The 13647-nt window shown below is 37.5% G+C and overlaps 1 protein-coding gene across 1 annotated transcript in view; it reads right to left on the minus strand.

Moving 5' to 3' along the window:
• The window catches only part of LOC104287505 (phosphatidylinositol 3,4,5-trisphosphate-dependent Rac exchanger 2 protein-like), a gene marked incomplete at its 5' end in the record, with an annotated part of 76535 nt that extends 63867 nt beyond the window's left edge, over positions 1-12668 (minus strand). The window contains 4 exons of the mRNA XM_009886221.1: positions 1308-1487; positions 7928-8135; positions 8488-8710; positions 12507-12668. Of these exons, the coding sequence (XP_009884523.1) occupies positions 1308-1487; positions 7928-8135; positions 8488-8710; positions 12507-12668 (773 nt within the window). The remainder of the gene's footprint in view (positions 1-1307; positions 1488-7927; positions 8136-8487; positions 8711-12506) is intronic.
• Positions 12669-13647: the final 979 nt, after the last annotated feature.

A 13647-nucleotide genomic window follows, 5' to 3' on the forward strand; every position in this document is an offset into this window, starting at 1 on the left:
CACAAAATGAGAGCATTCTAACAGCTGAAATTAGCCTACTAGTTCTAACAATAACCACAGTGGCATTACGGGATCTGGAGATGTTAAGTATTGCCTAATGTAATTACTTAAGCAAAGAAACAAAAAATTCCTATCTCGTTCCTACAATTGTTCTAAACTCATAGATTTTACGATTATTCTGCACACGGAACCCTAGATTTTACCACTCCTAAACAGCCAGAATGGACTATAAATAACTGGAATCGGAATAAAGAAAATATTTTAAACAAAGAGACTCTCATGTCATAAGTCGAACTTTCTTTCTACACATACAAATCTTGTGCCAACTGGGGAACTTCCCAACTGGAGCAAGCACACACCACCGGAGCAGCTCCTGCACAGTTAGTTTGACGCATCATGGACATGCAGAAACCCCTAAACATGCTTCAGCTGGAACAGCACTTTGCTTGTGTGTTAGAACAAGATGGACTTAATCTATGCAAATTAACTCTACGTTTATTTCTGTTCAAACTTATACGTATATTTCTGTTTCTAGTCTAACAAAGAGTTCCCATTTACCATGCTGCAATAATCAAATATTAGCTTTTGAAAGAGATCTCAGCAACACAGGGTTCTGTAGAAAAATGATGACCCTACTGAGACTCTACCTTCTGAGCATAATAATGAACCAAGATAATGAACAAATAATGAACCCTTATTTTACTTGCAGCTAAAATTTTAATTTAGATTTTATATCGTGTAGTTAACCAATTCTCTCTAAGTAACAGAAGATGATCTTTGTAAAACCTGTGCTTGCAATAATTACTCCTTCCTTTTCAAAATTCTTCGTGTTTTAATTCACAGTAAATGTGATGCATTACAAATTCTAGAGATGAGATGATGCTACACTGTTTAGAGTGGAAGAAGGTGTAAAATGCATACTGAAAAACAGAAATTTTTTTTTCTTTAGATTAGCAAGAGTGGTGGCTCTGGCACCTTGCTTTCCATGGCAGATATTTGGTTTGTTGTTTGGGAACATAACAACAGAACTTATTTCTGTTGTGTTTTTTTTTTTTTTAATCTAAAGTAAAACTTTACAACTCTGGCTGCGATATCCTATGAATGTTAGGGATACCAAAATCTAATAACTGATCTGTACTCATAAAAGAGTTTATTGAACACATTTTGTAACACATCTTGATGCTAGTTATTCTGCTGCTAGAAATGTCTGAATCATTATATTTTGATGTTTCTCATAGCCACTTGACAGTCTACAAACCCACAGGTTTGATTGAGTTGAGAAATGAAAATATTATTAGTGAAGTTACCTGTAAGAATCCCTGTTGCTGATGGTATCGTGACCAGAATCTTCTTGTTCATCACCTGTCACACTGAAACAGACTTTCTTCCCGTTCCTTTCCCCCTTTTCATTATCACTGTCTGCCGGTATTAAAGGCTCAGGTGTTTTACGTTCTGATTTGGGAGAATATGTTATTGAAGAAAGAAGGCTGTGAGACAAAAAAAAAAAAAAAAAAAGAAATCAAGATAAATTCATGTTTTTCCAAAAGTGAGCTAACAAAAGGATAACATTTCTTGTCAACGTCCTCCAACTATTATTCTATAATATGTAGAGGGAATATCTTAATTTGGTTCATACCTATTTGAAACAAGGGAATAAAGTGACACATTCTGCTGTTAAAAAGTGTAACAGTGAAACCCATTAGCATTACGAAATACTCAATTTTGTATGAAGGCAATGATTGTGGCTGGGGAAGAAATACAGCACATTCTTGAACACTTGGGGTCAAATTTTATATTAACATAACTATTTTTAAACATGAACTGTGTAATTCGCAGCAACAATCAAGAGAACAAACCAAAGAAACTGTATCTCTGTGAAAAGCATACATTTTCTCCATTACTACTGTACCAGACATGCCAACCTGCATCACAAGCTATTTTCCTAAGGCATTTTAAGAATCTTTATTAACATATCTGTGTATTTCCTGACATTAAAAGCACCTAAGCTACTATCACTAGTAAAACTGATGATTAATCTACAAGTTTCTGTGACAACAAAAGTGACATCCAGTCAAGAAGAGAGAACAGTGCAGACTGCTACATTTAGAACATGTACAAGTACTGGAAGCAAAAGATTCATATTCTTGAGTGATTAACTCATATTGAGATGTTCTAATTTAGTTTCAAGATCAGAACAGCTATAATGGGCAATTGTCCTTTAATTCCTATTACTCAAACGCTCCATTAGAATGACATTGTCAAACTAATATTTGGATTTGAAAGGCAGCATTTTTCTTGCAAAACCTACCTTCTAACTACTTGAAACCAGAAGATACTGAATTAAGCCTATTTTCCTGTAAAGTACTCAGACACAGTAGCACAGGTTTACTGTAGGAGCTGCCTGAATGGTCAACTGGCAAACTTTCCACCAAATACATGGCAGGATTCAAACATATGTTAGATCTTTTTGTTAGACATAGCGCTGAAGGGAAACTCCGGGAGATGCATATCTTATGCGGGGGAAAAAAAAAAAAAAAGCTTCCCTAATTGTTATTAAGGGGTAGCATTCAGAATTCCTTCATTTCCTTTTATTTCATATATTAGCACTGTTACATGACGCAAGGGAGGAATTCTGATTTTAAGTAGTTTAGAGCTCCATCTTAATTTGGGGGGGCTCTGCCAGTTGAAGTAATTCATTCTTAATCCTAATACAGTTAAGTTTCACAGAATGGTCAGGGTTGGAAGGGACCTCTGGAGATCCCCTAGTCCAACCCCCCTGCCAGAGCAGGGTCACCTACAGCAGGTTGCACAGGACAGCGTCCAGGCGGGTTTTGAATGTCTCCAGAGTGGAAGACTCCACAACCTCTCTGGGCAGCCTGTTCCAGTGCTCCACTACCCTCAAAGTAAAGAAGTTCCTCCTCATGTTAAGATGGAACTTCCTATGTTCAAGCTTGTGCCTGTTACCGCTCGTCCTATCACTGGGCACCACTGAAAAAAGACTGTTCCATCCCCCTGGCATCCTCCCTTTAAGTATTTGTAAGCATTAATGAGATCCTCCCTCAATCTTCTTTTCTCTAGACTAAACAGACCCAAGTCCCTCAGCCTTTCTTCAGATGAGAGTTGTTCCAATCCCCTAATCATCTTTGTAGCCCTTTGCTGGACCCTCTCCAGCACATCCCTGTCTTCCTTGAACTGGGGAGCCCAGCACTGGACACAGTACTCCAGGTGCGGCCTCACCAGGGCAGAGAAGAGGGGGAGGATGACCTCCCTCGACCTGCTGGCCACACTCTTCTTGATGCATGCCAGGACGCCATTTGCCTTCTTGGCCGCCAGGGCACATCGCTGGCTCACGGTCATCCTGTTGTCCACCAGGAAGTTTGTTCAGCTACAGTTACATCAGTAACTGTATGTAACAACAGTACTGTATCAGTAACAGCTACCAATTTCTCTGTTCTTTTGATAAACATATTCTACCAGAAAACAACCTGATCCTAAGCTATTCTTGAAAGTTGAAGTTTCTGGACTCAGAGCGGTGACTTTTTGCATATAAAACACAGACAATGTGTTCAACTATAACATTTTTGAGTATACAAAAATAATATCCTGACTCTCAGGAATGGACAGAGTTTTAAGAAAGAAATTAAGAAACCATTTACTTTGGAAACGCAATGGAGTAGATTATCCCTATAATGCTGTCTGTTGACTGTATAGCAATGAATACACACCTCAAATGGTGTATCAAGCTTGGTCTCACTGAAATCATGACATGATAGATGTTAACATAGTGTTTGACATTAACTTTAGGGAAACAAAGATAATAATTAAAGCTTTTTAGCAAATCTTTTCATCATTTCTGCATAACTTTTTCTGGCTAGGAGCTAACAAGAGATAGACAGGCACATATTTATCCTACATACCAGTACAAAAGGTACTGATCCCAACTGTAACTGAAATATAGACGAGCTAAATAAAAGTTATAATTTTACTGGACTTTAAACCCACCCATCCACTAGGCAGACATCTTTTGAGCTACATGATGCCTTAACACCTCATATCAGTGTGAAAACACAACTCAGTTCTTCCCTATCACGTAAGTCATTGGTTAGCGTGATTCCACAAGGACAGGAAGAAAAATGGGACCCGTATTTTACAGCGGTGTTCAGTTTCTGCTAGAGCATACGTGTTCTTGAACGTGCCATAAGATAAATACGTTATGAAAATGTAGACCTTAGAAAATCATTTCTTCATACTTGTAAATGGAATACAAAAATACAAAAGGAGTTCAAAAAGGGATGAGACAAATTCAGGACAGATCATTTTAATAGTGCTCTTAAAACAAAAGGTCCATTCCAAGAAGAACTTGCAGCACTGCGTATTGGAAGATGAGATGAGATAAGGACAAGGATTAATCTATACTTTCGCTTTTTCTTGTTTCCTCGTTATTATCCACTTGTAGGAAAACAAAAATGGGCTTTGGGCAGATCCATTCTGGTAACTTCTTGTGGATTTTGTTGTTGCAAGAAAATAATCAAGAGTACAAAACAAGTATAATGAACTGCAATTTCAGCTCCTGAAAATATCTTCCCCTGAGTAATTATTTGTCAAGACACAGACAGACTATTATATCCTCTTCTTTTATGTGACTGTTTAGTCGCTGCTGCCAAGATCTCAGTAAAAGACTGATGAAGGTAGCTGGAGCTTTTCCTAAGGGAGCTTTTCACTTTCTCTCAGCAGGCAGGCTCTTTTTCTAATGAAGCTTTTTTTGCTGAACTACCATGAACGAAAACTGGAACTTTGGATAACAGAGTTCTGGAGCTGGTAGTTCCTGAGGACACTGAAGTGCTCTTAGAAACTCAATTCAGGGAGTCTAAAACACAGAAACCCAAACCTGGACGCAAAAAAAATCCCAATAATCATGCTTAAACAGACTTTTTTTTAGTGCTTTTTTTTTAATTCCTAAACACAGCACCTGCACATTATATTTTCTTTGGAGATGGGTCTACCCCTAGCAAAATTATCTTAGACGTCCATCTCCTAGGAGAGATATGTGAATGAGTAGTAACTAACCACTAGAAAGTCTGTAACTATGTAGAAAATTTCCATGAAACAGAGAAATTTAAATCTTGACCAAAAAAAATCCTCACACATGGAATTAATCCTATATGGAACCCAAATCAATACAATCCTAAAAGTATGTCAGAAACAAACAAAATCTGCTGTGGTCAATCAAAGCATTAAAAATGGATAGCCACAGGCAGCTACACGAAACCTATGCAACCTGTAAGCTGTTTTGCCTCTTCCTCACTCCCTGCAGCTCGGAAAACCTTCAAGCCTCTCATATATTCCTAACAGACATCTTTCCAAAAAACAGCTGGTATCGTGGGAACACACTGAGTGCATGTGAACCAAGAACACAGCAGAATCACCAGCCTGAAGGACTTACTTTTGTATAACATCTAGCATCAACGGTGGGTATCTGGCAATGGTACTAAAGAAGTACTGGGATACTATTAAACTGTTTGAACGAGGAGTCAATGGAACTTTGAAAGGCTGTGGAAAGGGGATATATGACTTTTTTGTGTCTATCTCTGTTTCTCTCTCCATCAGTACCGTACTTGTTCAATCCAATACCATCAAGAAGCCGTGATGAAAGTTGTTATGAAGATAATGCAACACAATCTTCTCTTAGATATCGCCTTCCCATAATCCCGAAGCTCTCACAGACCTGCTCTTCAGGTGAAACATGCTTGTTCTTCAGTTCTCCTTCATTCATTAACAGACAGGAGAGGTTGGGCAGATAACACTGCCGCAAGATTTTGGGGGTTGAGAGAGACCACTGCTGACCTCAGCGCAGAGCAGAGACATCTAGTAACATGAAAGAGCAACAGCTTTTTCAACAGTAGTGTTATAAAGGGTACCAAGTAGTCATTTAGTAGCCCAATATTTTTATCAATCAATATTATATAAATTTAGAATCGTGACAGTGTATTCTTATTTTCTGTCCTGATAAATTATAACAATGAGGATTGCTTATATAATAATAAGCAATTCAGTAAATGAAGATATCAATTTTGTTGTTGCCCATGTCATGACAGAAAACAGAGGTCCTCCAGTCTTTGTAAAAAAGTTCAAGGATCCTTATGTTTAAGCATATACTCCTAGAGGCTGAAGTATGAATATTTCTAATTAAAGCACAGCTCTTTTGATTATCCTATCTTATATACTTTATTTTTTGTTTCTTAGTAGTCCTAACTTTTCTCTCAAGAGTTAATTTGTAGCTGTAACTATGTTCTAATAGAATACACCGTGTACTGCTGAACTGCTCACACCCAGATAGTCCCAGCTCCCCTCTTTCCTGTTCAGCACTTTTAAGTAGGTCCCTTGGCTATCCCTGGCTTTCCTGTTTCCTGTATAGAACCGCTTTCCTCCACAGTAGTTAAACACTGACAGTCCACTCAGAGACTGTGAGGAACAAAGCATGAAAAGTCTGTCTTACAAACAGCAAAAGGTAAAATTCGCTAAATAAATCTGTGCACCTTATAGAAAAACTGCTACAAGGTCAGTCTACAGGAAATTTATGAAAGGAAAAAAAAAAAAAGTGAACCCTTGTGCTTACTTTCACAACTGTGTGACTCACAAAATGAATATATGTGTGTATATATATGTATATACCTGTACACACAATATATATGAGTGTGCGTGTGTGTGCGTTTATACATACATGAGTAAGAAAAAAGGCTCCGAAGTCCCTGTGCTTTTGCATCACCAGCTCAAGGGAGTGGAAAGGAAAGGTGTGGCAGATTGGTACCTGGAACTTCCTGAAATACTGACTGAACTTCCATATATAATTTTCTGACTTCCTTGACGAAGAGTGACAACAGAGGCTTTACAGACAGTCTTTTTTTTTAAGTGCACCCAAGCACTGAAATTATCTTAATTAACCGACTTCATCTTCAGGATGATAATTAGCAGAACTACTTAAAGGAACAGATAACAACAATTTCTTAAAATAAATTCAGGCCATTCTTACTTTCATTCCTATTGCAGTACGTAATGCTTTACAATTACTTATTACTGTTTAACTATTACACTACTATTAGGATAATACAAAAAAAATAGAAATAACTATGAAAGGACAAACGATTGTACAGTCTTCAAAATAACAGCAGAAGCAATGATGCACCACTTTTCCAAACTGGAGATCACTAAAGATTGGCTTTTAAACTCAAGAAAAATGTATTATATATATTTTCAAGAGGAATAATTTCTGACATTTGCATTACATACGGGATCTTTCAAAACTGAAAGACCTATCATCCTTCTTCATCCTATCCCAAGACAGGAAACAGCCTAGCGGTCACTTACCTCACAACTGGAAACACAAGATCTAAATCCTTGTCCTGAATTAGGACAAACTGTGATGAGACTCCAGGTCTCCCACATTCAAGTCCCCCCTGTCCTAATCACTCAAGAATGGCTCTCCCTAGATCCAGAGTTCTTCATTAAGGCAAATTTGTTTTTACAAAATGTGTAATAAATTAATAATCCTTCTATAGGTGAAAAATGCTTTGCCTACAAATTAATCTCTGGGACTATTCAGCAATACCTGAAGAGTTAAATAAAAGCTATTTTTTATACCTCTGCCATTTGTTTCAATTCCTAGTGAAATTTTAGATGACATGCGGGTCTCATATTTCTCTCACCTCAAAATAATTAGCATTTCCACATTTTAGAGAAAAGTGGGGAAAAATCAGAGATGCTGGGAAAAAGAACACAATATAGTATTACCTACACTTAAATTCTTTGCCTTATTTCAATTCTATCTGAAGTCAACATTGATTCCACACTACACAAAAAGGATACCCAGATTTATCAGTATCTTCAATGGAAAAACTAAAGGCAAGTCCAGATGGTAACATTTACTTACTCGTCTATTTGACAGACACATGTTTCCACCTCTTTCAGTGCAGCTTGTAATTTGAACAGCAATTTTTGATAGACATCTTGTGTTTCTAAATCTTCTTCTTTTAAGAGGTACCTCAGACCATGGCCCTCTTGCTGGCCAAGAGACTGTCCTGAAGGGGCAGCCATAGTAGTAATGGTATGTTGGACATAAATCATGGGATTCAGTTTACCTGGGAATAATCCAAAGAGGTTACATCGTTACCTTTTCTTTCAACATAAATTTTGACATTAGTAAAATACCTAAGAGATGTTGAAATATTTTCCTGCTTAAAACGTCACGTAATTATTTAATCTTGCATTTTATTTTGCATATCAAAGTCAAGCTATTTAAGGAAAAAGTTACTGTAAAATTATGATGAGCCTTTATTATGCTTTAAAATGAACCTAAATATTGAAAGCAGGGGCATTTCATAAAGGCTTGTCCTTAATTTTAATATTTAGGATGTAAACCTAAACCAGTTACCTTTTAAGGCTCTGCATCAGAAGCACTGGAAGTAATTCTTTCAAGCTCAACTGACTTACCTTGATCAGTGGTTTTATTTTCTTTTTCATGTGAAGAATGTTTTCTGCTGTCTAACTGTACACCAAAGGCACTACCAAGGGAAGTTGAGGTTTTAGGATAAGACACTTCCATCACATTGATATGGCAATTGGTTGGACAGAAATCACTGCTGTGAAGTGGTGAAATCTTTGACTTAGCTTGTTTGAAGGTAGGCCAAGCTCTGTTTTTTAATACTCTTGAAAACTAAAGATGAGAAAGAAAACAAAATTTTGGTTAACAGCTTTTGATGTGTCAGCACTTGGCTGACAAAACTTGTGTACCTCACTAGAAAACAAAAGTTTAAAAAATTTCAAGCATCCTGGACTTCAGATGCCTTGACTTCATAATTTCCATCTTCCTCTACAAGGGAAAGAAAAAATATTTTTCATTTTGTATTTTTGAGGCATTGGTTTTTGAAGTAAATGATACATTTTACGAATGTAAATAGCCTTGTAATAAGGAGATAGAATTTCTTTCCTTGCAACATAATAAAATATTAAGCATGTCCTCCTGGGGAGAAAGTCTGGAAATGCGCTATGACCATACTGCATGTGTCATCTATAAACACCTGCTGACATATATGTTTTCAGTTCAACGTCTTGCAAAAATTCCTGAAGTTTTTGCCTGAAGCTATACTAAAGACAGAATTGGAAGCTATGAATTATTAATTTCATGTTCAGGAAGGATGAAGTCCTCCCTAATGGTTTCCTGGGCTGCCTTAGGAATATTGCCAGCAGACAGAGGGAGGGGATCCTGCTCCTCTATGCAGCACTGGTGAGGCCGCAACTGAAGCACTGGGCATACTGGAGAGAGTCCAACTAAGGGCCACCATAGACGGTTAAGTGACTGGAGCATCTCTCCTATGAGGAAAGGTTGAGAGAGCTGTGACTGTCCAGCCTGGAGAAGAGAAGGCTCGAGGAGGACCTCAATGTATTCAAACACCTGAAGGAAGGTGAAAAGACGACAGAGCCAGGGTCTTTTCTGTGGTGCCCAGTGACAGGACAAGAGGCACTGGGCACAAACCAAAACAAAGGAGGTTCCCTCTGAACATCAGGAAACACTTTTTGACTGTGTAGGTGACTAAACACTGGCACAGGTTGCCCAGAGAGATTGTCAGATCTCCCTCCTTGGAGATACTCAAAAGCCATCTGGACACAGTCCTAGACAACTGGCTCTGGGTGACCATGCTTGAGCACGGGGGTTGGACAAGATCTCCAGAGGTCCCTTTCCAACCATTCTGTAGTTTTGAGTGATTCTATGAAGCTGATAAACATTGCAGCATAAAAATTGCAAACAACGTATTTTAAAGACTTTGCTAGTCCACCACCTCTTCTCCCCCCCGTATATCAGCTCAGCAACGATGAAGATATACTTTTTCCCCTCTGTTTTATGGTCTGGTTCTAATAGACTGTTTACCCACATCTCCTTCACTATAACACCTGAAATTTGTGCACACTCTTGAACAGGCTTATTTGGTTTTTCAAATGAGATGATGTCAACCCAAAATGGCTAAGACTGAACTGTATTAAATTTGGACACTTAGAAAATACACCTACTTCAGAAACATAAAAGTCATGAGATCAAGCTCTCCCATTGGAAAAACGACTTGTCAGTCACAAGTAGGATTTTTGTCAAAATGTGTCCTTTCCAGTGCAGTTTGTTGTTAGGGAAGATTTTTTTCTGGAAAAGATGTAATCGGTTCCAAGTCCCTGGTGTTTTAATCACAGTATCTCCCCAGTGAAAATATTGCACAGACCTACCTCAGCTACGGCGAATAGCTCACGCATAAGAATATTTTCAAAGTTACCTTGCAAAGTTCCCTCCCTAATAAATGTCAGTACAAATTCAATCAGTCAAAGTTTTGACTAACACTTCAGTTGAACAAAGGTATGTCCCCTCTGAGTAATAACAGGGGTTTGTGCTGGGATTTAAATTTCTGTTTATTTTGGTGTCATATTACTTCAGCCTGATGAACATTTGACTGATTAATTACATTTAAATCTTCATATCAGAACAAGATCTGGAAGGTTACAAGAAATCCAATTATGGAATTGTTCGAAGGCTGAAGAATGTACAAATAGTTAAGAAGGGCACTAAGGACATTCAACGATGAAAATGTTCCTGCAAGCAGTACATATTTCACATCTCAATCTCCCACACATCCTGCTCCAGAGAGACCAAATGCCTGGCTATGATTTAATCAGGTCATAAGTCAGGCCCAAAATTCTTTTCATATATGTGTTGAGAAACATCTGGGACTCATGGCACTGGACTTGAGGTCTATTATGAGCAAAATGTTCTGATAATAATAATAGTAGGAACTGCAGAAATCTACAGGGTTTCTATTTATAGAATTCGAACTTTCACAGTGAAACCAGGAGCCAAGCCGGGCTCAGGCGCTCCGAAAGTCTGCTGTAACTATGGTTACCTTTACCTTGCCAAGAAAATGACATATCTATTCCTGAAATTCATTGCATTACTAATTGTCATTAAAAGCTGTAACTGTGAAACTACTGATTTTTGAGCAGATGAGCTTAAAAGTGCACTTTGTATCAGCAGTATCTGCTTCTAAACAGTATAAGCACTATGAAAACTTCTCCAAGGATGTTCGTTTCATGTCCAGCATAACACAACAAAATTTCATTTATTGTCTTGACCTCCTGTAAAGAGACTGTACAGCATGCTCAAATTTTTTAGCTACAGGAAAGGTATAAACCACCTATATGTTACTCAAACTCTAAACACACTATTATTAATGTTAAAACTAATGAATTTGTTTTTTAAAAAAAGAAGTTTTGAATCAATTTTGAAAACACAGAGATATGTAATTCAGGCAAACAACAGAGAGATTCAATGTTTGGTAATGCAGTATCAGAATCCTTTTGATGTTTTCTTCTGTGACTCAACTCCTCAGTTTATTCCATTTTTTTTGCCTGAGAGCACCCTGAAAAGTCTTTGGAAAGCCTCTTTTTGGCGTGCATCCTACTGAAGCTACAGTTTTTCCTTACAGTTTTTCCTCAAAAAACAAGAAAACATTATCTGCCCCTTTCCACACAACTTTTAGAACTGTGGGAAGATTCTACATTGAACCTCTTTTTCCTTTTCTTTTTTTTTTTTTTTCCCCAATTTTTTGCATATTAACTCTCAGAACAGTCCAATTTGTAAATGTCACAACTCAGATCCCCAGCTGACATAAGACAGGGCAGAGCCAGTTCCATGTAGCCGTTTTGGACCCACTCCAAACTAGCTCCGAACTCCCAAGAATTAGGCTGCATGGGAGAGGAACCAGAAGCCAGGATGAGAAAATAAGTTTGCATTAACAAATTGGCAAAGACTTGATTCATTTATGCCCTGCTTAGCTGAACAACTATAGAGAAATATACTGACAGCAACTAGAGGTCATACTCCGGGTTATTTATTCATTCACATCTCATTAGTTTAGATCTCAAGTGTATGAAAGTCAGCACCTTCTCCTTTTTCCATGCTATAATGTTTTATTAACCCAAGTTAATCTAAAAATTTACAGAGCTATTACTATTAATAGTCATGCTAGAAAAAGTCATACCAATTTGAAGGATATGAGAGATGAATAAAAGGCTAACAATTTGGTATTTAAAATTAAGATGCATTAGAAGGAAAAAAACAATTCTGCTGTTATTGCTTCACTTTTGGTTAACATCTGCAAATTCACTAGAGTATTGATTTAAGGCATTTACAAGAATGTGGGAAATATGCAGTTGATTGTATTTACAACTGAACACAGCGAACAAGAAAGGACACGATCCACCCAGTGTCTAAAACAGGGATAATAAAGAGCACAGTTTGAAAACAATTTATGCAATTACTCAGTTTAGGCATTCACGCCTCAAAATAGCTACACTTTCAGCCATATTTTTGCCATTGCAATAGACATTTTGAAGAGTGATTCGAACTGTACCACATTCCTTTGTTTTTCCCTTAAAAGACAAATATCACCAAGCTTAGGACATGCCGGTCATACCTTTTTATAACTAGAGATTCTTCTGTAGATGTGTTCAATTTTCTCACTGCAAATGACACTGAATTTGCTTTGAAGCTCAGTGGGGATCACTTCATTTAAGGAATTGAGGCTGTTGCAATTCTGCACAAAGTGTTCATCGCTTTTTGCCAGCGCTTCAAGAATCTAAGATAATAAAAATAAGAACAGTACGTTATGAAATAAGATGACTAAGATAAGTAAAGGGTTATCATCCCTTATAATTAAAGCTGAAAAGCCTGATAATCAGTTGCCTTTTAACATTACAAGCAACGCTGCATAACGACAATTAATGAAACTCGGGAAGCAAAGAGGTTCTTAAAATCTACCCCCTGCATAAATTATACCCACAGTAAGTACTTTTATTTGTCTTCTCATGACATTGTCTGAAAACGGATTTACTACTAATTTCCTACTAACGTAACCACTGTGGCTCCTCTGAAATACATTATCTGCTGTATTTACCTGAACAGTACATATTATGCAAAGCTGATGAATTAACTCATTACTTGTAGCAAAACTTTGGTCTGGCAGTATAAGCAATCCTATTTCACAATGAAAAAGCATACAAGAAAACTGAGTGCTATCCTCTTGTATGTTATGCATATATAAACAGGAAATAGGGAACAGAATAATCTGTACTGCCTAGCAAAGACTGAAGTCTTGCTATGATGGGAATGACACCAGCAAACGATGGGTTTATGAAACTGAAAGGAAAAGGCATGTTAAAGAGACAAGGGTAGTATACAGCCCTTTTTTGGAGTTAGGGCTTCAGGCATTGAAATTCACTGTGTTATGGAACTTAGGAGGTGCCTATTGCTGGGTGGGTCCAACTCTGCAGATGTGTTTGAAAAACACACCCAAAATAACTTTCTAACAAAGGCACCCAAAATACCAGATTAAAGGGCACCTATATAAGAAAAGGCTGGCATTTTAGAGATACTCAAAGAAGTATGGACGAACAACACATACAGTATTAATCCACCACTGGACTCAATCTGTAATTCACTTCTGCTACAGTTCATTATGATACTATCCACCATCACAGATGTAATATATGATTTATAAACTTGACCAAGGAGTTTAGAAAAAAATGAAGATGTACAGAAATTTTGGAGGGCAAAAT

The sequence above is a fragment of the Charadrius vociferus genome, unplaced genomic scaffold (genome assembly GCF_000708025.1).
Source record: "Charadrius vociferus isolate BGI_N301 unplaced genomic scaffold, ASM70802v2 scaffold885, whole genome shotgun sequence".
Taxonomy (NCBI): domain Eukaryota; kingdom Metazoa; phylum Chordata; class Aves; order Charadriiformes; family Charadriidae; genus Charadrius; species Charadrius vociferus.